General features: G+C 45.2%; 1 protein-coding gene across 10 annotated transcripts in view; it reads right to left on the bottom strand.

The window, feature by feature from the left end:
* PROX1 (prospero homeobox 1) overlaps positions 1–23,432 on the bottom strand; it is a 60,071-nt gene extending 36,639 nt beyond the window's left edge. For 3 of the 10 annotated variants that reach the window (XM_086342368.1, XM_086342373.1, XM_086342374.1), the window contains exons 1-3: positions 18,155–22,173; positions 8,168–9,959; positions 1,206–1,313 (exon numbers count right to left, since the gene is read on the bottom strand). In XM_086342368.1, coding sequence (XP_086198494.1) covers positions 1,206–1,313; positions 8,168–9,892 — 1,833 coding nt within the window. In that variant the 5' untranslated portion in view covers positions 9,893–9,959; positions 18,155–22,173. The other 7 variants (XM_086342369.1, XM_086342376.1, XM_086342370.1 and 4 more) reach the window with 4 other exon arrangements.
* Between the last annotated feature and the right edge of the window lie 1,073 nt (positions 23,433–24,505).

Raw genomic sequence — 24,505 nt, 5'->3', positions numbered from 1 at the left:
CAGTTTGCTGGCATGGAATGAGGAGGAAACATGCCTTCCACTTAAGGAGCTCGGCCAGGGAAGGAGAGAGATAAAAGGCTGAAGTTGCTACACAATTCAAAAGCAAACAGGACGGAAAACAGAACTTTTCTTTCAAGGCCAAGTAAAACATGGGTGAAGCAGAGTCTGCAATGGGTCAGCCTGCAAAAGGGGGCCAGTGATGCAACTCAGGCATCGGGTACAAAACCCACCGCAGAGAGAGGGGAGCATTGGAGAAGGCAGTACGTTTTGGCAGATCATGGCTTCTCCATGGCAGAGATAAGAACTTTACACACGGCGGGTGGGCAGGGGAGGGTTGGGGGGAAGAGTACCCAGCCCTAATAAACTAATCTCAGCTAATGTAATGTTTATCGAGTTCCTTGGATAATGATACCATGCGTGTCATTACCATCATCAAAACCCAATCTCTGTTTTAAAAAGTTACAGATGATTAACACAACATCAAGTTGTTGCAAACAATTACTTAAAACCCCCACACAGACACAGACGCGGGCGCGTGCACACACACACACGCACACACACAGAACCAGGAGGTCCCCATATTCTGTAGAATGAGGGAGGCTGCAGCTGTAGGCCGACAGCTTTCATATCCTCATTTGAATAATGTGTCCTGAATCTGTCACTTTATTCATTCTCCTTATGCTCAGTGTACTCTACATCAACAACAAATTAAGTTGTAAATAAGAGACAATCATCACTTTTGTTTTTAAGCAGCTACTGCAGAGAGAATTTCAATGTACGCTCCTTTCGACAGGGGGGAGAAAGAGGTGCTAGAGTTTGCTTTCCGAAGCACAAATATGGGGAAACTATCAGAAACAAAAACAGAAACAGTTCACTGTGGCCAAGGGGAAGGAAAAAAATTCTCTAAAGCGCATCCCTCCAGGACCAGCTGAAATTTCTTCCAAGGAGTTACTCAGACACAAAAAGACAGAGGAGAAGTTTCCGGGACTAGAAGGAAAATCTGTGTGCTCAGTCCTTTGGTCTTAGTACACAAGGAGCCTCCGTGCTTGGCACAGCTTTGGACCGAGGGACAAGTGCATTAAATCAATTACAACACAGGTGTATTCACCAAACCGCCCCACACTCATCCCCATTAACTTCCAAGTGTTCAAATGACTACCTCGTGCACAGAAATTGAAAACATTAATACTGAAAAACATCCTTACCTTTACATCAGAGAAGTAGGTCTTCAGCATGTTGGAGCTGGGATAACGGGTATAAAAGAACATGAGCTTTGCTTTTTTCAAGTGATTGGGTGACAATCCTTCCTGCATGTAGGATGCAGTTGGTTAAGGAGATAATTTCTTGAAACACAAGTACCTACCATCCCTCCCTCCCCCGTGCCAGGAGTCTGGAGGCCCAACCAGTAGCCATGGGAATTCTGGAAGATAAACGACTCTGGCCATGGAATCCATCACTAACTTGCTGTTGCTGGCTCAGAATGACCATTGCTGGTCAGAAATTGCCAAACATAATGGTGAGGATGCACGATTTAGTTGTGGGATCTTGGTGACTTCCTGGTGAGGATGGCAAAACATTTATTCCCCGTTTGAGGTCCTTAGGCTATCTATATGTTCACTTGTTGCTAAGGAGACAAATGCGCCCAACAGGTAATGCACAACTCTTATCATGAGAGTTTTTTTCTTCTTTGCATTACAGTTCTGTTTGTTCTTCTCTTTGCTCTCTGCAGTTGACATCCAATTATTATACTAATGTAAGTGAAAATACAAAATGCATTATTTTGATCACTGTTAGGCAAGCTTCACATTTTACCTTTTAGTGCTAATATAAGGGAGCATCTTGACTCACTTTCTTCCTATCTTATTATTATATCTTGTTAATTGTTTCCTTTTCAATAATAGCTAAAACTTGGGAGGGGTAGTTTGGGCACTGAGAGAACAGGGAGGGGGTGTCGCTTTTGTTAAAGCGAGGATCCAAAACCAGACACAATTTGCCTCTCCTGGATTTATAGTTAACTCCTTGGAGAGTGGCACAGTGGTTGGGGCTAACAAATCAATAAATGTGGGTTAGCAGATCAATAAATGGCCACTTACCCAAAATAAGAAGGCCTATTTATCTGGAAACATCATTACCTTTTAGATCTGTAAACAGCAGCAACTAAAACAGTTCCCAAGAGAATGTGAGGCTAACCATAACAATCCCGGCTTCCTGATTCTCCCCCAGATTCTTGGCACTCCTCAGCACACTCGGAGCGGGGATGGCTCTGGTCACATCTGTGCCGCAGCCTGGCCCTGCCATTTCCTCAGCAAATTAATGGCTTTATAATTTATCAGAAATGAAGACGCACGTGGAGAAAATCAATGTGGTCCCCCACAAGGTCAATTAAGGGTCCTTCCTAGAAGCTTCTCTAAGGATTTTCTCTTAAAAGAGTCTGGGAAAAAAAATAAATAAATAGGGAAAAAGAAGAAAAGAAAATGTGCACGTGTGGTTGTATGCACACACGCACAAGCACACACATGCTTGGCTAACACGCTCCACAACCATTTCACACCACAGGAAGCAAGGACAAATAAACACAGATATTTAAGAAAGGTAAAGGTTTCTAAATGACCTCCATCAAGTGCAGCGTGACCAACCTCAGGAACAGAGAGGGAAACCTGGAAGTTCCTAGAGAAGCGTAATCGAATTAATATTGATAAGCTCTTGTCTACGTATAACAGGGGGCTTAACCAAATATAATGCCGAGAATTTGATCAATTAGCATTCCCCTTAGTATCATGCAATTTGAAAAAGATCACCTTGGTCTGCGAATTGAAAAGTTAATGCCTTTTGTTTCCACTGAAAATAAACACTAAACACTGAAGAAAGAAATTTTGATGTGAGATCTGTAAGCCAAAGCAGCTTAACTGAACTTGTGTTTTTGTTTGAGATCCTTAATGATTACAAAGACGATAATTTATGACTGACATACTTCTTGTGCCAAGGAAAGAGCTGAAAGGCCCTCCAGTAACCTCCATTAGACCGAGAGAGGGGACTAAAGGAGCCCGGCACACTTCAGGACCATCTGTCCAAATGGATAAGTGAAATAATAGTTGCAAGCTGTCTCCTATTGCCTCGTGATAAGAGTTTTAGGCAAGTCCAAACTTCAACAAACATGCTCAGATCTGGGTTCTAATCTGTTCTTTCAGACCGGCTACATTCAAACAACTTGGTACATTTAATTATTAGCGGGGAAAAGTCCCAAATCTTTTCAAATTTGGTCTCATACAAATCAAACTGCTTTGCTGTGGCTTTCAGAGATTTCTTGAGCCACCAAAACTTCCTGGAGCTTTCAATGTCTTTAAATTATGCTAAGATGTTTTCATCATTTTTATTAAAAAAAAAAAAAAAAAACAAAAGAGCAAAGTATCCATCTTCTTTTGATTGGAATTTAGAGGCTTTTTATTTCATGACAAAATCATCCTAATTTGAATTTCTCAAGTCCTTTTTTTTTTTTTTTTTGCTTTAAAATGCTTCCTGTTGGAAATACTTGGAATTGATCAGTGGCAACAGAACACAGAATGCATCTTTATATCTTGCTCATCATGTAATGAAGATAAAATTCCCATAAAATATATGTTTCTAATAAACTATTAAAAATAGCTAATGAAAGATTTAAAAGCCAACAGTTAGATAATCCTTTCTTTTCCTCCTCAAAATAAATCTGAACTGACCAATTGGTTAATTTCCCTTTTAAGTGCTTGTGCTGAAAAGCAACTGTTCTTCCAAGAAAGCACTAGCTGTTTCCAGGATACTTACACACGCACAATGACTCATGATGGAATAGATTCAGTAAACATACAGCTGTACTGAACACGAGCTAAGCTCCATTCAAGGCCAGGAAAGAAAATGAGCACAAATAAATATTAAGGAGGTAAAGGGGGGGTGGGGTGAGGGGGGATGGAGCGCAAACAAGATCTGTCCCGGCAGCTCATGTGGCTTTGCCTCAATTCTCTTAGCCATAGCTTTGTGAAGACAGATGACATTCAATTCTATGTATAATGCAAAATAGACAATAACTGCTGAAACTTGAGACAGCTGCCAGGTGTAAAAAAAAAAAAAAAAAAGGAAAAGAAAAGAAAAAGAAAAAAAAAGAAGAAAAGATGATAAATCCATAAATTAATGAAAGACATCTGCTGGGGAATATAAAAGATCAGAGAAGTAGGGGACTGCAGCTGAACCTAAAACGGTGTTCAAACAACCTGAGAATGTAAGTGTTGTCTGTTTACCAAGCAGGGTACAACCTCACCTAAACAACAGCCGCAGGAGGAGCAGTGGAGGCAGCAAAAAGGCAAATGGGAGGATAAGAGGTTGTGAAGCCTGCAGGAAGAAAATTCTTTCTTTCCCCAACTGAATCCTGAATCGTGCCTAGAGATTTTACGTGCTGCAGGGCCAACCAAATAGACCGGGAGTACTAATTCTCAAACGTTTTTAAAATCTGGAGGATTTTAGCTTTCTCCTTAAGCTCTGATTTGCTATGTTTCTAAGAGACTTTTCCCCTTAGACACCTTAAATGGGCAGAAAAGATCTAAATTCTCACATGTCATAAAGAGACAGAGCCAGTTGTGGCTCCACCAGAAGTTTAACATAATCAATGGGATGTGTAGTTTACGGAATTTTTTTTTTAATGTACTTACTTCATAATCAGAGGGAGGGAGAAGAGAGGAACCCAGGGTGTTCCAGTCTTTAATAGTCATGTTTCCCTACAGATAATACACCTAACATAACTAACTCCTGTGGCCCCACATGACTTCCAAAATAGTAAAAAATCAACTTCTATGGATTCATTCATATTTTAGAAATTCACTTTGAATTCAGGTCTTCTGGGTGGATTTTTAGCTTCAAATCATCAAGCCATTTTTCTTTTTGAACCTCAAGTATTTTTTAACATTCCCCCTAAAAGCCCACCAGGGAAAGCTGGCTGCTGGGGTGCAGAGGCTCAGTTTCTTCACCTGCATGTCTTAACCGCGCCTGGAACATGGCTCTTGTGCTTTACTTGGCTGCATGCAAATGTTTGAGGCCCGAACAAGGCTATTTTTCTTGAGATGCAAAGAGGATGCATGACAAGGAACATCAGGAGGAAAAACAATTGGCTGGCTGTTTCTTTTGGAATTTGAATAAAACTTAATATTTGATTAAACAGATTCATTTGCAAAGACACTGAACAAATTTTTATATACAAGACATGAGCTTTTGGGGCAGGTGCACTGACATTCAGTTTACCATGCACACATTCACTATTGCCCTTCTATCAGAAAAGATACCAAGGTAGTGCATTCCATGATATAGAACATATACCCTTTATGTGCGGGACTTGGAATGGATTTATCTGATAAGCTGGTGTCCTTGATAGTTCTTATCTTGGCTCCTTTGTTCAAAGAAACAGATGATGCCTTTGGGGTGGGAAAGAATCGTTCCCTAAGTATTCAATTATCTGTTACAGTTTGGAAAGCCATGAACTAAAGAGAAAAGCAATAATGGAAATCATGAAGATACCATTTCATCCCATTTCTCCTCATTTCGATTGAGCTTTTCAAAGAATAACTGCATAACAGGTTCAGATATGGCCTTGTCTACCTAAATTGAAGTCCACTCACTTGCTGTGATTCCTAGAGATTTCTTTGAACTAAAAGCTTGAGAATTTTGCCTAGGCATCATCATCAAGAAAGTCAAGGGAAGAACTCATTGCCACACAGTCAGAGACGAGAGAAAAGGACATCCAGTCTCCCAACAAACACTCCTGTTCTCACTGCCTTCAGAACTGTGTAGAATCCAGAAAATGGTACTCACCTATCTTTTTCCTGAGAAACAATATAGCAAAGAGATAAATGGTTAACAGGGCGAGGTTGTGGAGGGGAAAAGAGAAAGAAACAGAAGCTGGAAGGACAGCAGGAAGGAAATGTAATCATTAATTGCAGGAAGACGCCAAAACTATTTAGCGACACACAAGAAATAACTCCAGGTGTAAGCAACTAGTATTTCATAGGAACACAGGTGTTTCCAAACCATCCCTGTTGAGCAGAATCTTCTACCATAAGAGAAAGAAGTTATTCATTCCTTTGAAGAAGCAGCAACTAAATTCTCTTTAAAGCCTTTGATATGTATAGAAAGAAAAGGAAGTTCTTCCTATTCAAATCCTCAGAATTCCTCAGGGGATTTAGAGAGGGTGAGACAGGAGCAAAAGCAACACTTTCAGCAATCCAAAGATGGTTTTCTTAGAAGATTCAACTTATTTAAAAACAACAACCAGAAACCAGCATCTTGAGTTTTAGAGTTAAGTATGGCCTTATAGGACTGAAACCTGGCTTCAATAGTCATCCAAATAGGCATGTCCCTTTCCTGTGTGTGTGTGTGTGTGTGTGTGAGACAGAGACAGTGAGGAGAGAGAGAACCCACCATCACTACAACTGGCTTCAAAATGAAGTAAGAGATCTCCGAGGAGCAATGGGGTCTGGCCCTGGACATGAGCCTGGTATGAGCCCCAGAAGAAGCTCTCCTGCAAGGTGTAAAAAAAAAAAAAAAAATTCATGCCTGTGCCTTTGTTTGTTGCCTTTCTCATCACCAACAGCTATATTCCAATTTGACCAATGTTTGTTGCCTGCTTATGAGGTGTATGACATGGTGCCTGGCACAGCTTTGATTCAGTACTGGTGGATTCAACCTCAGATCTCTGAAAGTTAAGATTTGTAAATCAGCAACCAAACCAAGACTCATCTGTTTACGTCTTAAGTCCTCACATCTTTCCCTCCAGACATTATCCTCTTCTTCCTCTCTACAAAAAGAGACTCTGTGCTTAACTGCCCAAGTGGGTCTTATATGTGTATCGCACATTCACCTTATCAAAAATCTTCGCTGCTATCTTGAATAGGCTGGAAAGATGACTTTCATATCAAGGAAAACACATTTCTACCACAGCTGGGACTTTGCCCTTACATGGCAGCCTCTGGAGTGGGTTTAGATATGAAAATGCCAATCTCTAGTCATCAAGACGATTGCTCAAAACCCTCACGTTAGCAACAGCCAACTTAATAGCTAAATTTTATATCCATCTGACAATTTCTTATAAAAGAAACAGGCCTCTACTTGCCCCCAAATGCTACTATTCTACACCCCCAAAACATCAACAACCACACGATTTTTTAAAAATTTACTGAAAGGACCAATTTATAGAGAAAACAAAAAAACATGAGTTAAAAATAACTAGAGTTCAGGACAGGTCTAATGAAAAAATGTAACTGGCATTTCAAAAGTCAGGTTCAAAATATAAAAGAGACCTAAAAAGAGGCATTTTTAAAGTTGAATACAGCTGAGTTTTATATTTAATTGTGCTCTCTTGCTTTCCAAAATAATTTGCTTTGTGTATGTTAGGACAAAAGATTTCTGTGTATGGCTGAACAGAGGTTAATCATGCATAGAGGCAGCTGCACCAGACCCGAAGAACAGACCTTGGGTGAACGAGAGAGACGGATGTCGTCTGAATAAATTAGTACCTGTATATTTCCTTTAAAAAAAAAATCCCCCTTAAAGAATAAGGAGAGCATCTAACTCCCCATCCACATCCATCCTCTCCCACTGCAGCCTCCCACCAGCAAACTGTTCCTCCTAAGATTTAATCAGGCCTTCTTTAAACAGACCAGGAGCCTTCTAGATGGCTAAAGGGAGAATTCTTCTTACGGAATCTTGGGGATCTCGAAACTGACTTTACTCCAGTATGAGTCTTACTGTGTTAAAATCTGATGAGTGCAATATTACACTGAGATTTCCTCCCTCCCCCATCCTCTAAAAATACTCTTGAGGGAGAAAAAGAAGAAGAAGATAATACGGGAAGAAACAGCAGAAAAAAAAACACTGCTGCAAAAGCACAGATGAAATAGGAGCGCTTGGGAGCAATCAACAACTTGTGAAAGTTGCAGGGATGTTGGTTTCCTGTAAAGCTTTTGTGCAACCAGAAGCCCCACGCACGTGTTGATAAAAGCCTATGCCTCCGAACAAGAGGGCAGACTGGAGAAGACAGGAATCTACATGACTCTAAAACCCTGGGTAAACCTGACCTTGGGGGAAGACTTTTGGCTTTCGGTTTGTTTTCTCCTTGGGCTGGGGTGGGGGTGGGGTGCAAATGAAAGGATATTGCACTTCCCGAATACGGTGAGATCTCAGACATGTCTTGAAGATCGCCACACTCGGATTTGATGAGAGACAAGGAGAGCCCTTCCGCGGTGCTGGGTGGGTGTGCTGGTGAACAGGGGTGGTGGCTCAGGTGGTGGGACGACATCTTGGTCCTCAGACTCGTGGTCTCCCTAGTTAAGTCTAAGGATTCAGGAGAGGCTCGGTCTTTCCCCGAGAAGGAGCCGGTGGGAGCACCTATTGGACTCTGAAACGGGTAGGCCATCAAGGGGAGGGGGAAGGGGTGGCGGAAGGTGGACGTGGTGAAGCCCGCGGTGGCCGACAGGGGCGACTGGTGCAGGGGCTGGTGGTGGCCGCCGGCGGGGGGGCCGGAGGCAGACTGGTCCGAGGAGTTTTTGCGGACCACCAGGGGCAGGGCTTCCGTCTGGTCTGTGGAACCCGGCATCTGCACGTTGCCAAAGGTGTCCAGGGGATTCGGAATGATGACATCGCCAAAGCACTGCAGGCGCTGGTTGGCGGTGTGGAAGTTGTGGTTCTCCCCGTTGACTGCAAACCTGGCCTGGGGGATCTGCAGCGGTGGGAAGACCTGAGGAACTTGGCGGGAGGGTTTGGCCGAGAAGACTTTGACCACCGTGTCCACCACCTGCGACATGGCAGTGTTCAGTTCCTGTTTCAAGGTCTCGGCCAAGTGTTTGCCTTCAGGCTGCAGGGAGTTGGGCCCGGGGTCTCGTTCTTTGTGGCTGCCTTCTCGCTTGGGCTTGTTTTCGGCCATTTCCTGCTCCCGGATCAGGGCCCGGGCTCGGTCGATGAACTGCCCCGGGTCCAGCTCGCACATCTCATTGTCTGACCTCCCCACCGAGTCCTGGGCCCTGGCCTCCAGGATCTCGGAGCGCATGCTGTCTTCAGACAGGTTACCATCTTCATCATTTTCAGAATCGGTGCTGTCATAGATTTGGTAGAACTTTTCCTGCAGCTGGCGCAGCTGTTTCTGCATGTCCTCCAGCTGCTGCTTCAGCTGTCGGCGCTCCTCTCGCTTCTGTTCTTTGCGGGCTGAAACCAGCTGCTGGAAACTCTGCTGCTGCTGCTGGGGCAGCTTCTGCTTGCGTTTGTTTTCTCGGTAACTTTCTCGGGGACTCACAGACTGTGGGGCCATCTCTCTTTCATTTTCATTGCCCCGTAATGCCACACTGGGGGAATGGCTCATACCCCGGATTATATTCTCAACCCGGGCGCGCTTTGCTCTCAGGTGCTCGTCACATAAGCGATCCATATCAAACTGGCTCATAGTAGGCCTGCCAAAAGGGGAAAGACACTCTGGGGGGCTGTCTCTTGAAGAGTTGCTGCATATATCCTCCTGATGTACTTCGGAGCCTGTACTAGAGAGACCGCTGGCTTGGAAACTGGGCTCCGTGCCACCATTTTTGTTCATGTTATTTTTCAACAGCTGGGAAATTATAGTTGCTCCTGGAAAAGGCATCATGGCATCTTCATACGAGTTCGCCCTCTTCAGCAGCTTGCGGAGTACGTTTGACTTCTCCCCATCTGCATGCTGCACCACTGAATACTCAACATCCTGCTCGGAACCTTGGGGATTCATGGCACTAAAAAACGTGGCTCTTGCCTTAGCGAAAAATGCAGATGCTGTCCCTACCGTCCTTTTCACTCCAATGTCAACTCTTCTCCTCTTGGTTTGCCGGCTTAAGAGGGCTGTGCTGTCATGGTCAGGCATCACTGGACAGTTATTGTGCCATCTTCAAAAGCTCGTCAGCTGGGCACAGCTCAAGAATCCCGGGACCCTGGCCAACAGAACAAAAGGACTGATGAATCATTTTCTTTAAATTTCTCCAAATTTCCTGACCTCAATCCTGAATCAAATGCAAAATGCATAGGCTCTGGGATTTATGGCACATTACAATTATTGCAATTTATTATGCACTCTGCTTGAAATGAAACATTTTTAAATATTTCTGCTCCACTGGTTTAAGATGGATTAAGATTAAAAAAAAAAAAAAAAGCAAAAACTGCTTAAGCACCAGTAATATGATTCTCTTTCACAAATGCCTAAAATGATACTGTTTATCTTCAGAAGAAACAGTAGATTATAAGAACACAGCCTCTGACAACCAATTGATTAAATTTTGGGCACTGAGATTCATATTACAAAAGCAGATAAAAGTGGTCCATACTTAAGAAATAAGGTTATATTTTGAGGATGCATGAAATCTGAATGAAAAATTCCATTTCTGCAATAGAATTATTGTGGCTTTAATGCTATTAAGGGGAAATGAGTCTAAAAAATGCAAATATTTCACATACATCCTTTATTACTGAATTTTAAAATATTTTTGTCATATGTGAAATGGGGAAGAGAACACTCCCATCAGCATCTTTCCAACACAAATGGTCAATTTAACATGGAAATAAATGCACAAATACTCATTTTACAAGTCTGCTTATTTAGCACAGATATGCGCTTTTTTTAATACTAAAAATCACATCTGAAGATGGTGTCTGTTGCTGGATTTTAATGTAAGTATGAGAATATTTATAAATTTTCATCTTGTCTTTTTGATGACTTAAATTTTAAAGTTGGACTCAGTGCAAAAGAAGGACATTATCACATTTTAGAAATCCATATGTGGAACAATAAATTGAGTTAGGCAAGGATAAATACATCATCAGTACTAGTTTTTTTTTTTTTTCCTATCATCTGCCAAAATAATACTTCAAATGCCTGAAGAAACTCTTTAACATACACCACTTGTGAATCTTATTTCTTATGCCAAATTAAAACATTGAACAAAAAGACACAGAAAAAAAAAGACTGAAAGGAGATACATAAAGGAGAAAGAAGATAACGTCAATTAACTATGTGAGAAAGGGAAATACTGTCTCTGCATATGAACTTCCATTGTTTCTTGGGAACACAATATAAAAAAAGAATATCCTTCCTTGCATTTTATAAAAGGCACTTGACATATTTTGTGGTGTTAACCAGTGATGGCTAACCCCCAATTCTGTCTAAACGTTAAGATGTCACATCTCCTTGCTTACAATGGATGTTTTAAGAAGAAAACGAAAAAAAATTTTTTTTCACACGAGATTTATCTAATATTAAACTTCACGTTTGCTTAACAGAGCACATCTTCACAATAACAGGGTCTATTGCCAAAGGCAGCGTGCAGAGTGTTTGGAAGAGCTCCCATCTCTCTCGGTTCACCTGTAAAAACATCTACGTGCTCCCTAGGACTGCATCTGTGGCTAGTTTTAAAGAATGACTATCCATGCAAATAGGCATAATTTCAGCATGAAATAACCTGTAAAAATCAAGAAAAAGCTCAATGCTTAGATGGCAGTGTGTATTTTTTTTTTAAGTGACAAAGATGTCATCCTGCAACCCTTGTTCCCAGTTTTCCTATGAAGATGCAACCTTTAAATAAAACCTGGTTCAGAGTGTCAAGAAAGCAATACGATGCTTCTTTATATGTTTTTTGGATGCTTGAGGGTAAAATAGTTTTTGTGTGCCTCAGGATGAAATTTCCTAAACTTGGAATGGAATCAGATCTTGATAACTTCAGCATTAGAGTTCAAAATTGAATTCAAGATGATTGTGACCCCTCACACATTAATAAATGAAATTGGCTTCCGGAATACAAGAATCCAATGGCAAATATTTCACTAACATGTTAGATCTGATAAATCAGGTACAGCTGTCAAGTGAGAGCAAAAGGGGGGGGAAACTGAGACAAACAAGAAAAAAGATGAATTATTTTAAAGCTCAGAAAGACTCGCATATTGAGGGGGACGTTTTTTGCAAGGAGGACTCTGTGTGTATATATCAGCTTTTCAAAAAGAGAGTTCATTGCCATTCTTTAAAAATTTTACCTCTTGTCTTTTTGTGTGTAAATCATTTTCCCCTTAATAGCACCTGAAAAGCACACAGGTCTCCAATCAAAATGTCAAATAAACTTTCTGCAGTATTTTCTTCCCTTGTTCCTCCTAACATCCTATCTGGATTTTCCTCCTACCCATCCTTGTTATAGGAAGAGCATCTCTGCAAGAGAGGCTCAGAAACAACATGCTGGTCTAAGAGATGAACACAAGGTCACCCACAGCCATCCTTCCTTTCCCAGCTGCCTCTACCTCTGCGTCAACTGCACTTCCTCTCCTCTAGCCTAGGTATCAACAGCTGCATCCCCACCTCATGCCTGAGCCAAGAGGAGGGCTGTGCTCTTTCTAAGGTGGAAAGAAATGATACGCTCATCTTCAGTGGCGAATGCGTGTTAATTAAACATGATCGTTGGGTGTTATAAGAAGAAAATATCCTGTAACTTCTTTAAAATTCCCCAAACGAAACTGATTTTTGCAATTCTCTTTCAACTGGTCAGCATTCTTAGATCAAATAATAATTTGTTTCTGTTTGGGGCTAAGGGTCTTTTAGGTCTTATTGTAAAATGTACAGCTGAGACATAACAATCAGGACAAAACAAATGGGAAAACTAGGAAAAATGATATAATCCAGCAAAACAAGGCATTATATTAATAGGCGTGAATAAATAACTCTCTCCATATAGCTTTGAGCTGAATTCAAAAATGAAGGTATAGGAGTCATACACATTGGAATTATAACCCATGGAGGCTATAGGCGAGATTAAATAAAATAACTAGTGACTATAGTACTTTATCAGCATCATGTTTCATAAACAGTATATATGAATATTTTACCACACAAGAAAATGCATTGTTAAATGACTATAATATAAGTTAAATCACCTGAAAATGCTTTCAAAAGTGCTTCCATGACTTCCCAGTTCAGAATTTAGAGAATGCTATGGAATGAATTTATCAGTGATATCAACCTGCCCATTAAAGATTTTTAAAAATTCCCTTATTTATTAATATATGTATTAAGCCATATGTTTCAACTACAATTATTATTGATTTTTATTATATTTAATTTTAATCTTGAGTTTAACCTGGCAATGGGAAACCTTCTGATCAGCACTGGTGAACATCAATATCAGCAAGTATGTAGAAAAATACTGATACAGAATTTGAACCCAAATGTATTATCGATTGATACACATATTCTATTCCTTTAATTAATATGAAAATCTACATAGAATATTTTATTATTAAATATTGGGTTGTACCACTTGGCATCTAACTACACAAATGCTTTGATAATTTCTATATGAGGAGTATCTTAACATTAGCAGATTCTTCCCAAAGAAAAGAACAAACATCCAAGTATAATCAAGTCAGATTTTAAGGACTCCACAACATTCATTAAAATCTGAATTATCTGAAGAATGTCAGATAACTTTACAAGGAGAATCCTAAGGAAGCCGATGATAATGTAAGTAGAAAAGAATTTTCAGGGGAGGATTTCAAAGGAACACTGCAGTGTGAAGTAGAAAGTGGTGAAGTGCTCTGCTTTAAGTTTATGGGTGGATGAGTCCCTTCGCGTTCACCTGAACCTACCAAACACTGTTAACAGGCTATACCCCAATACAAAATTAAAAGTTGAAAGTTTTGGGGGAAAAAGTTATTTGGAAGGGGGTGCAACCTTTACGCCTCTATCTGGAGTCCAGATTCTGGACAAAGATGTGTTCACTATGGTTTTTATTCAAATAGTTCAGGTAAATCTTTCATGAGATGGGGAAGAAGGTATGGTTGGAGTGGTTTCCTGCTTGGATTATATAGATCATCAGTCTTGATTGATAAAATGATTTGAAGAAATTGCTCAAGCCTATGCTTTTACTTCTTTTAGAAAACCACCTTTAAGTGGGCCTCTGATCTACTTGGGTCAAGTCTCTTATGAAATTTCAAGTGGAATAACACCAACAAAGAACACTGTGAATCCATCTGGAAATCAGTAATTCAAGGGGGAAAATCAGATGACTTGATTTAGGTACTCCCCCCCCACCCCCTGCCGTGCCCCCCCAGGCCCCCTACCAAGCTGTCCCCTTCACTGTATTTAAGAGTCCATTTCTGCTAATTAGCAACTTTCTCCTTGGAGAAGTTCCTGCTATAAGGTTAAGAAAGCCTTTGGTGTTTACTGTGAATAATCCACTTGATATTAGTTAATACTTAAATTAATTGTCAAAGCTTATAACAGATTCTAAATTTTCCTATCATAGAGTTCTCAAATCAGAACCATTTCATTTAAAATTCCTCCATTCTATCAAAAATTCCATATATTTTTCACCTGCAAGATGAAAACAGCAATTTTCTGGAACATGCCTAAAATATTCATTTCTACTTATTTAAAAAGTAATAATTCACCAGATTAGTAAACAAAAGGGAGTGAGAAATAACTTTAAGAAGAAACAATTTTTTTTCTTTCTGAAGACAACTGAAATACTCTAACTGTCCTTTGAAGCTTTAGAATACACCAGGCAATAGGTTTTAGAAATTTCTTATGTATATGTCCTTTACAATATATACGGATACTTAATTAGAATCCAATTATAACGTATCAGGCACAATCCATCTTTCTATTATTAAATTACTAACATTTTATAAGCTTTTATTAATCTTGAACCTTACCATTCCTTATCTTAACAGTTGTAAATGCAAACAATACCTATAAGAAATTCATGAAAAAAGGCCTATTTCACTTTGAATTAATAAAGAGCACGCCTGGCAGCTAGGTTATGTTTTAAGATTATAAGTGCTACTTACAGAAGAAAGATGTTAGGGAATGAATAAAGTGAGAACAAAGATGAATGTTACGTATGCATGACATTTTTCCCACAAGGTGGTGATTAAACTAAATAGAATTCTGGATAATGGACACATAAAAATATCAATAAGTGCCCAGCACAGAAAATACTTAATAAAAATAAAGCAAATGAACATATCCATAGATGACATATTAATTATGAAAGAACTGCAAAAGCATCCAAGAAAAGTATTAGGAGGAACTTGGATGTTTAAGTTGAAAGAATAAATGACATACACTCTCTCATTTTCATGAAACAATGATCATCCACCAAGCAACCAAACCAACCAGCAAAAACCATTCGCCATCTAATCTAATTCTATGCAACTCAAGAAGCAGCCTGGTTGAAAGAAAATAAATAAATAAATAAAAGATCAGATGTTGAGAATCCAGATATAGTGCCTACACTGAATTCTCAATAGCCTCCTTCACACACGAAGCCACAGTCCTTACCTTCCTTAGTTTTACCATTGCAGAAACAGGTCCACGGTGTAGCACATGGACAGGTTAACCAAATTACTCCCCCTTTTCTTCATCACCACCCACAGCCCATTTAATTTTGAAAATGCTCAGAAGTTCTTGCAAGAAACTCTTCAGAGAGCGAACTGCCTGCATCTTGCATCAAATAGAAAAGCACAGTTACCTCTCACATACTTGAGATTTTCCTTCTCCATCAAAATACTAACTAGGACATCTGGCACATGTCTGGTACAATGACAGGCTCATTCTACTTTATGAGAGTATTTAACATACGACTTGAAAGAGTTTATGCACATACCTATTCTTTCTGGGCAGGGAGAAAGCACGCTAAAAAGATAAGCATTAACAACAGTAACACTTTCAAACTCACTTTGGTATTCTTGGCAGTTACACATACTACCCATGGATGTCCAAATCACACATACACACACACACACACACACACACACATACGTACAAAAGAAAGCTCTCATCACTCCCCCGCAACGCCCCCACAGACCTGGGAGACAGGCGTAAACCAGAGGGAAGCAAAGAGAAAGTCAATGTCCCTCCACCTGCTGCCTGAAGTGGGGGGTAATTTCAGCTGCCTGGCAGACAGAAGCCTGAGACACAGCCTCCCTAGAAGCCTGCCAACATCCTTAAGAAAAATAAACAAACACATACCAACTTGTCCCCCACCCCCAACCAAAGGACTCACATGGCAGGGCTCAAAACATAACAACAGCCTAGTTCCCATTAGCCCGGACAATCCTATTAACCAGGGCAACCATAAATTCATAAACCTCTACAACCCTGGAGCACAGCACCGTGGTCTGGAACGGTACAGACATACACAGACACAGAGGAAATTTGCACCTGTCTTTCTTGACACAACACACCTGTCAGGCCCTGCCCATGCACAGCCCTCGGGCTAATAGACCTCTGCCTACGTAGTCTAGGAAAGTACATTTTTTTTTTTTTTCCTTTTGGTAAGGGAGGTTATAGATGGGAGAGAGGGTGGGGTGGGGAGAGAGGAAGAGAAGAGACTTCTAGCCTTGACTTTGAGAGAAGGCCACCCTGTGCTTGCACTGTTTTCATAAGCTCAAGGAGACAACCAGACCTTCTTGGAAAAATAAAAACAAGCAGGTGAGTTCTCAGCCTTCCCCCAGGCGGAGTGGGTTCTGGATTGCCAAGAACAGCAGTTTCACACTCCAACCTGCCTCCTTGGGCTATTTAAGACTGTCGATCAACCCCTCCTCCCAGTTCTTCTCAGCCTGCCAGGAGGACTCTCTACTTCCGAAAAAAAAAAAAAAAAAAAGCTGAAAAAGTGGCGGGAGACCTGTGAGTCTCCCTCCAAAACTACTCCCCGTCTAACTTCACTCCCGCGCCCCCCACCCCGGCCCCTCCAATCCACACTCTCCACCTATGTTGAGTTTTAGCCGGAGGAGTAACTGGTGGGCACACCCGAAGGACCAACAACTTGCTAAACCGGGGGCTTTGGGGAATGTCTCCCCCCGACCCCAGCTTGCCCTCGTCGCCCCCTCTCCTTGTCTGTTCAGGCAGGATAGCCGCTCTCCCCGCGCCGCTCCCCCCTCCTCCGGACTTTTCTTCCCAGTAGCAATCACGCTCACCTCTCCATTCCTCCCTTTCCAGTCCTCCGAAGTGGGGCAAAATTGTAGGTACCACCCAGACGAACCAAGATCATCTAAGATGGAAGCAGCCCAACCGAACCGGCCGCCGGCGTTGACTGCGAGCAGATCCGCTGGGCAAGAACATCCCCTACCCCCACCCGGACCGCGATCCTTCCATCCTTCCGCGGCGCTCGCGCCCCAGCTCCCCCTCCGACCACGCGACCCCCCCGCCCCCCGCAACCCGAGGCTTCCAGTGCCACCTTACCCTACTGAACTTGACTTAGCCCTGGGTCCTGGGAGCTCAGGAGAGGGGAGCCGCGTTCGTTGCCCGGGACCATCTCTCCACTGCTCCAACCCCGATCTCAACATTTCGGCTTCGACAGCGTTTTCAGAGGCAAGTAGCCGAGCGCCCCCCCTCCACCCCACCCCCTCCTCCTCCTCCCTCTCCCTTCCTCCCTACTCCCTGGCCCTCTGCTGGGGTTAAAAAGGAGAAGTGAAAGGTATGCAAATGACAAGCAAATTGGAAGAGCCTGGAAGAAAGGCAGCTATAATAAACAAGACAAAGAGAGAGGACGTGGGGACTAGCCCAGGAGTTTTCCTCCGGGCGAGATGGGAAGGATGAGGCTGGGGAGGAGACCCGGGGGATTCAGACGAACAAAAAGCGACCCGGTCCCCCTCGCGGTCCTCTCTCCGGAGCAGAGGGCCAGAGAAAGAAGGAAAGGAAGCGAACGCCTCCTCACCGCGTCCCCCCCCCCCCGCCCCCGAAACAGTACACAAAAGGTGAGAAGATCAGCGACAAGCCCAGCACTACCAGCCTTCTCCCCCCTCCACACACACACATCGCCAACACCACCCCCCAGCCACCAGCAGGAAAGAGAAAGAAATAAAAAGCCAAGCGGATCACTTACTCTTAGGAACTGGGAGGAGCGGAGCGCGGAGTTCCACTGAGGCTCCTGCTTAGAAACTGTTTAGACGCTAATTTTTTTTCCCCTTAAATTATGATTCATCTAAAGAACACCCTTTTCTCCCGGGGATGGGGGTGGGGGGGATAGATGTGTACACGGGTCTGAGTAATGGGAGTCTCTTTTTCTGGTCTTCTCATTCAAGAACAAGCCGGTACAAGTGATTCTGGAAAAGGGGAGGGGACTCGCGAAGGGGGGGAGAAGATACTTACGCGGTGCAGAGAGCAGTGGGACCCACCGAGCCTTTTTGGGGGGGGGGCAGGCGGAGAGAGGAGGACACGCGCGCGCACACGCACGGGGAAAGATCTTGCGGGTGATGAATATGATAATTGGACAAGGGACGGTGAGTCCGTGCGGGCACGCGCGAGCGGGCCGGCGGGGAGAAGGAGACGGGAGAGCGGAGAGGGTGGGCAGGGGGAGGGTGGGAAGAGGAGCGGAGAGAGCGCAGGAGAAGAGGCGAGAGGTGAGAAGGGCGGAGAAGAGGGGAGACAGGAGAGGAGAGGAGCGAAGCGGAGAGGGAGCGGGCGGACCCGGCGAGAGCTCTTTTGCGCCGCTCTGCTTCCCCCGGCTGCAATGGTGTATTATTTCCGAGCGCTCCCTCGGCTGAGGGCTCCGCTCCACAACAAGATTTACTTTAAGACACAGCTGAAGGAAACAGGAAGACTGCACGTCACAGTCTGACTGACGTACCCGGCCCCAGCACCCAATCGCGAGGCGCCTTCGGATTCAAGGGGGGATAGCGAGGCAAGAGAACTTGGGAGGAGAAAAAAAAATATATAAAAGGGGTGGGGGTGAGGGGCTGGGAGGAGAGGAGGGGAGAGGGGCCCCACGCTCCCCTCCCCTGCCTCCATCCCCGCCCCCCCTCCCCACCTCACCCGCGCCCAACAGCCGCTGCTTCGGGGCGACCGGCTCGCTGCGCCCGCGGCCGGAGCGAGCGGTCTGCGGGCGCTGTTGTGAGCGCCGCTCGGCTCACACTCGCTCTTCCAGGACGCAGGTCCTTTTTTTTTTTTTTTTTTTTCCCCTCCCCTTCATTTCTGAGATACCGCTGATCGAGTTCGCCGAGCGGCCGAGCGAGTGAGCGCTCCTCGGACGGGGGGTGGAGGAAGGCATAGAAAAAGTGTTCTGGAGAAAAAGTGGGGGTTTAAAGGGGGCTGGGGTGGTCTACGAGGAGAGAGCGGGGGCCCTCAAATCATTCCACTTTTTAAATGATCGTAGCTAGTATCAGGAATACATGTCACCGTGGCTTTCTTTGAAAGGAGAGGTGGACAATACAGGTAGGTTTGGGATTAAAATAATAGTAGGTGCCAGAGGTTTGGCTTTGGCTCCGCTGCATCAGATATGAGAAGATCAGTATTGGCTGAATCCCAGTTAATCTCCCGTCAAAATTGTTAGGAAGAAGAATATTTGTCCTTGGTTACCTCTAACAACCTTATCTGGTTTGTAGGTACAGCAACCTTGGGGAGAGGTGGGGGGGGGGGAATGTTACAAACATTACTACCAACCGATTACCGCTCAGTAACTCACTCACCCCAGAATGATTAGAGAGAGGTTTCATGTAGGATTTACACCGTTTTGACGCCTGGGTAACAAACTTTAAAGTTTCCTAGGTAAGAAATTTCAAGCGCTTAAATTTCGGGCTTCTGCGTCAAGCCACAGAAAATTCACTTTGTTTTGACATTTCTTGGACGAAAAATAACCTGCGAGATTTCTTTAGATCATGTGGTTCTTGAAGAGCTGCTTAGGATTTGAAAGTTGCTAATGCTAAAGCGCAAGCTTCCAGCCGCAGCGAGGATGTCTCTTTCACCGGGCACAGTAAACGGGCTTTTAATAAGACAACCGCGTTTATGACTTCAAGGTCCTATAAAAGCTGGGACTTGCAAGGGCTGTGAAGCAGAAACATTCACACCCAATCGATAAGACGCTCTTTTTTTTTTTTTTTGGTAGGATGGGGACAAGTATTTTTCGTGTGTCCCTCGAATTTAACCAGATCAAAGGTTGAATCGTGTTGCGTCGTGACAACAGAGTGTTTGTAAAGTGTGTTACAAGTACACTGGCCAACTACCACCACCACCTTCCGCAACACACACACACACACGCACACTTTTCCTGGGACAATTTTAGCCTCAAATTCATCAAACTGTGAAGAAGTCTAATCCTTGAATAAGAATAGCGACAATAGTATGTTCCAGTCCATACCCTGTAGGAAACTTTTGGCATGGGATTCAAACACTGAAAAGAAGAAGGGGGAAAAAATAAAGCCGGCCGGGTTAGGTGTTGGGGATCAGGAAAGAAAGGGGAAAAAAAAAAAAAAAACCACCAGACTTGCTTGAGCATCCCCCCACCTTCATGTCTCCCTTCTCGCTGCCTCCAGGCACTCCCCCTACCCATTATGGAAACAACACAGAGGCTCACAAACACAGGACTCACACTTCCAATGATCGGCCACTGCATCAAGTGTTCTAATCGAGATGTGACAATTTAGACTGGGCACAGAAATAATCTAGCCACATGGCCATTAGATACAGGGTGGAATAGTGTTTCTTTTGGTTGGGTCCTTTCGAGGTAAGCGGGTGTACTGAGCGGAGAAATGCGGGTTCTGTGAATGGATCAGCGCTACTTCCTTTCTTCTTTTTCGTCCTAGTATCTTCCTTAAGTAGCCCAGTGTGTACCTGATCGCGCCAGCCCACAATTAAACAGAAGTAAAGGATACATGCCCTCCACACCTTAAAACCATCTGCTCAGTTTGACATTTAAAAGGGAGGAGAGCAGGGAAGGAGGAGAGGAGAGGAAGTGGGGAAGAAAGGAAGCTGAGCGGGAGAAAAGGTTCAGACTCTGGAAGGAAAGGGCTTGAACTTTAGCCCACAAGTTTTTGTCAATTGCACCTAGCGCCCCGGTGCACGTTTTGCACACACTACGCCCGGGAACTGGCGGCGGGAAAAGTTTCCTGCGAGCCCTAGTAAGTCCTTTATCTCTCCCGGGGGAAGGCAGGCCCGAGTCGAGGTCGGGGTACCCCGCTTGGCAAACAAGAAAGCTCCTCCACCCCGCAGCCTCGGCGGCGGAGGCTCGCGGCTCGCTAGCTCTGCCGCGGTGGTTCGCAGCCAGAACTGGGGGCACTAGAGCGGCTTGTGGAATGAAATAGGAGCGCGCGCGATGCTGGACGAGCGAGCTCGGTCCGCAGCCCAGCTAGGCGAGCTGCATATGCTGAGGCCAGAACTGTCTCCTAAAGTCTGCGCGACATACAGGCCAGGCTCCTGGCAACCTCTCCAGCCAGAACTTCGGCGTTCTCCCGGGGCTCAGGCCGCCCTGAATCAAGGCGTGAGGCCCAAGCTCCCTATCTCCGGCTACTCGCGGTTTGTTTTCTGAAAGGCGAGAAGCGATCAGTCAGCCCGGAGAAGAGAAGTCGCCTAGATACAGGCTCCATCTCTGAAACCATCGGGCAAGTTTAGGGTCAGTCCCTTTCTCTGCCCTACTGCCAACACAACCCCAGTAACTTAAAAGTTAACACAAGTTCTGACCGGTCTTCCAACAAACCTCATCCATGCAGTTTGCATTTGCTTTTTCTATCAGAAGGGTGATCTGTGTGCGTTCTTAGTCAAACTCTTTCACTTATCACTTATGCATCTGGCTCTGGGTTAAACACACTTCTGCTTGATATTTCTTCGGTGTATTTTACCCCTCAGGTTCTTTCTTAAAGCCAGTAGGTGGGGATAGGAGAGAAGAGTGCATATCAGTAATTTAAAAACCTTACAAACAATCGTTAGCAGATCCTAAATAAACCAATTCTGGGAATTGCAACCAGATCCAGCTGAGAGACAAACATGGATGTTTATTTCAGGAGAAGGATGCTGAAGATCCAGCCTGGATAAACATCTAACAGCACCCACCACCCACTACCACCACCACCCTGAAGAGAGGAAGAAAAAGAAATAAAAACCCACTCTAGGGTGCAGGCCGGCCTGCTGCAGGCTGTCTAAAGGCGGACTGCCTGCCTGCCATATTCCTGCTCTTTCTCTCAATCCCTATGCCCAGTGTGAGGCCAAGACCAACGTGGATTTGTTCTGAACGAGGGGGAAAGTGAAATGCCAGGAGATCAGTAGCAAGTAGCAGCTGCAAGGTTTCTCTCCTGGGAACCCCACTGCTTAGAAGCCTCCAGAGCGATTCTTGTTTAACCAACAGCTTTCAAAGTAAACAGAAGCGATTCACTCCAAAGAAGTTGAACTATAACTCTTACAAAAATTTGGGGTCGGGGTGCTGGCAGAAAAAGTAATTAAAAAAAATAATAAAGCCCCCACCTCCAAATCAGGGCCCAGTACAAAGCTTCAAGGAGCCTAGAATTGTCATAAACAAATCCATTGAAAGGATTCCTTACAATAGTGACCTCGAAGAAAATCACTCTTCCCCCACAAACACACACTCGCGCTGGGGAGGGGGGCTTGGTTGTCAGTGATCCAAGGGGCACACTACTACTTGATTTTATAGAAGTGGGCGAAAACAATCAAATGGAGGTACGATCCCTTCCCCAGAGTAGAAAGGAGTAGGCTGGGAGCTCTGCGACGCCAACCCTGGCTTTGCCTCAGGCCCCGAACTTTCCAATATCAAGATATTAACAGATGGTGGAGAGCACATGGAGGGCTGTTACTTACATAATCCAGCCACTCCGCCCGGGCGCGCTGAGCCCAAAGAGGCACCCGCCAGGCCGCGCGCGCGTGTCTTCGGAGGGGTGCTGTTGCCCCACCCCCGACCTCCCTCCGGAATAACTTGCCTTTTTTCAACCCCACCGGGCTCTTTGAGGATTAGGATTTGGAGAGGTTGTGATTTTGGGGCGGGAGGTGGAACCATACATCGATCCTCTTGGGCTATATCTTCTTCAGTCCACGGTAGAGAAGAAGCCAAGGGCAGAGGGAAGTGAAGGGACGCTTTCGGAGAGAACTGGGCGATCTCGCTCCGAATCTGTGGGTGCTGGGGAGTGGGATTTACGCCATTTACACCCCTCCCTCTTTGGCGCGGATTAGCATCTCTTCCCGTGTCCCTGAAATACTAGAGCAGGCTCGGGCCGCAGCCAGGGGGAGTGGGGTGGGGTGAGGGGGTGTGTGTGTGTGTGTGTGTGTGTGTGTGTGTACGCCTCTGCACGCGGGGGCGCAGTGGGCAAAGTTACGCAGAGCCTCCGGACACCGCGGTACTTCCGAGCTTTGGCAGGATTTTAAGCACTGGGTCTCGCACGTGGGGAACCCCTTTCGGGCGGTAGCGCCCGCTTGCCTGCACGCCCACAGCACCTCCCCGGAGGCCCGGTCGTCCCCTCCCCGGCCCCGTGTGTCTGAGTACCTCCGCGTGCGTGCCCGGGGACAGATTTGTTTGACGAGCCTCCTTCCCGATGGCGACTCGGGGCCGCCCAAACCCGCAAGGAACACGCCTGCATGTGTCGGAAAAGTTTCGGGTCGGGTGGGAAGGCTGGGAGTCTCCTCTGCAGCCCAGAGGCGGGAGCGGGGCCTCCGAGTCAGTGTCTTCCTCCGGGTCTCCTCCTCCCTCCCGGCCCTTCCTTCCTCGCCCCGGCCCCGCGCTAGGTGTCGCGGCCTCTCCGGTCGGGAGACGACGCGCGCGAGTAGCGGCGGCCGTGGCGCCGCGCAGCGGGCGGAGGGCGCGCCCCCTCCCACCCGTTTGCCCCGTGGGGGTGCGGGTCGCCCCGCCCGGACCCCGCGGCCCTGCCCTTCGCCCGGGGCCGCCGCCCGGCTCCGCGGGCCAGAGCTGGGCGCCCGGCGGGCGCGGAGGGCAGCCACCTGCTCCCCGCGCGCGGCGCGGAGCCGGGAACGTCCGACGCCGCTCGGCCGGCGCTGCAGGGCGATCGCCCCCGCCGCCCGCCTGTTGCTGCGGGGTCTCGGCGGCGGCGTTCCCGCAGCCAGTGGGATAGCTCAGCCTGGAAGGTGGGGGCCACCACTGGGGACCCAGATAGGGGCGGGGACGCTTGGAGGGCTTGAGACCTCCCCTTCTGCCCACCCCCTTTATTTTCTCACTTGGCTTTTCTTACGACCGTTTTCAGTCAAGGATGTGAATTTCCGAGAAGATGCTCTTTTCAAGGGGCTTTGATAGTAGGACTTAAGTCATCCCTACTGCCCATTTTAGGAGGCTTTTAATCTGGACGCCAGCGAGTTAGAAATAAATAGGTGTAGGCCAGGCTCACAGAGGGAAAAAGAGAAGGAAGCTCCCAGTTTGGATTTATTTGGGGGTGGGTGGGGGGGAGAGTGAGTGACTCTGGAAAGTTGCATTTTGTTTAAATTAGAGCAAGACAAAGTTGAAAGCCAGATTTCTATAATTTTTCTGGTAATATTTCTTTTATGAAGTATCTAAGTGTCTGTTTGTCATCATTTTGAGATCAAAAGGAGAATCCATATGCTGCATAGTTTTTCAAAATTGCTATTTAAATATGTTTTAAATGTTTTATCCGACGTGGAGAAGGCTGTTCAGAGGCAAGGCTGGTGACAGGGAGAGTGGGCTGGTTTGATGTGGAGCAGCGATTCCCAAGACAGGGCTAGTTATCAAGAATCGCCAAGGGAGCTTTTCAAAAATAA

This window comes from Bos grunniens, chromosome 16 (assembly GCF_055505025.1).
Source record: "Bos grunniens cultivar Pamir isolate PY7600 chromosome 16, Bosgru_T2T1.0, whole genome shotgun sequence".
NCBI lineage: Eukaryota > Metazoa > Chordata > Mammalia > Artiodactyla > Bovidae > Bos > Bos grunniens.
Note: the sequence above shows the minus strand (reverse complement) of the source record. Positions and strands in the feature narration are given on the sequence as shown.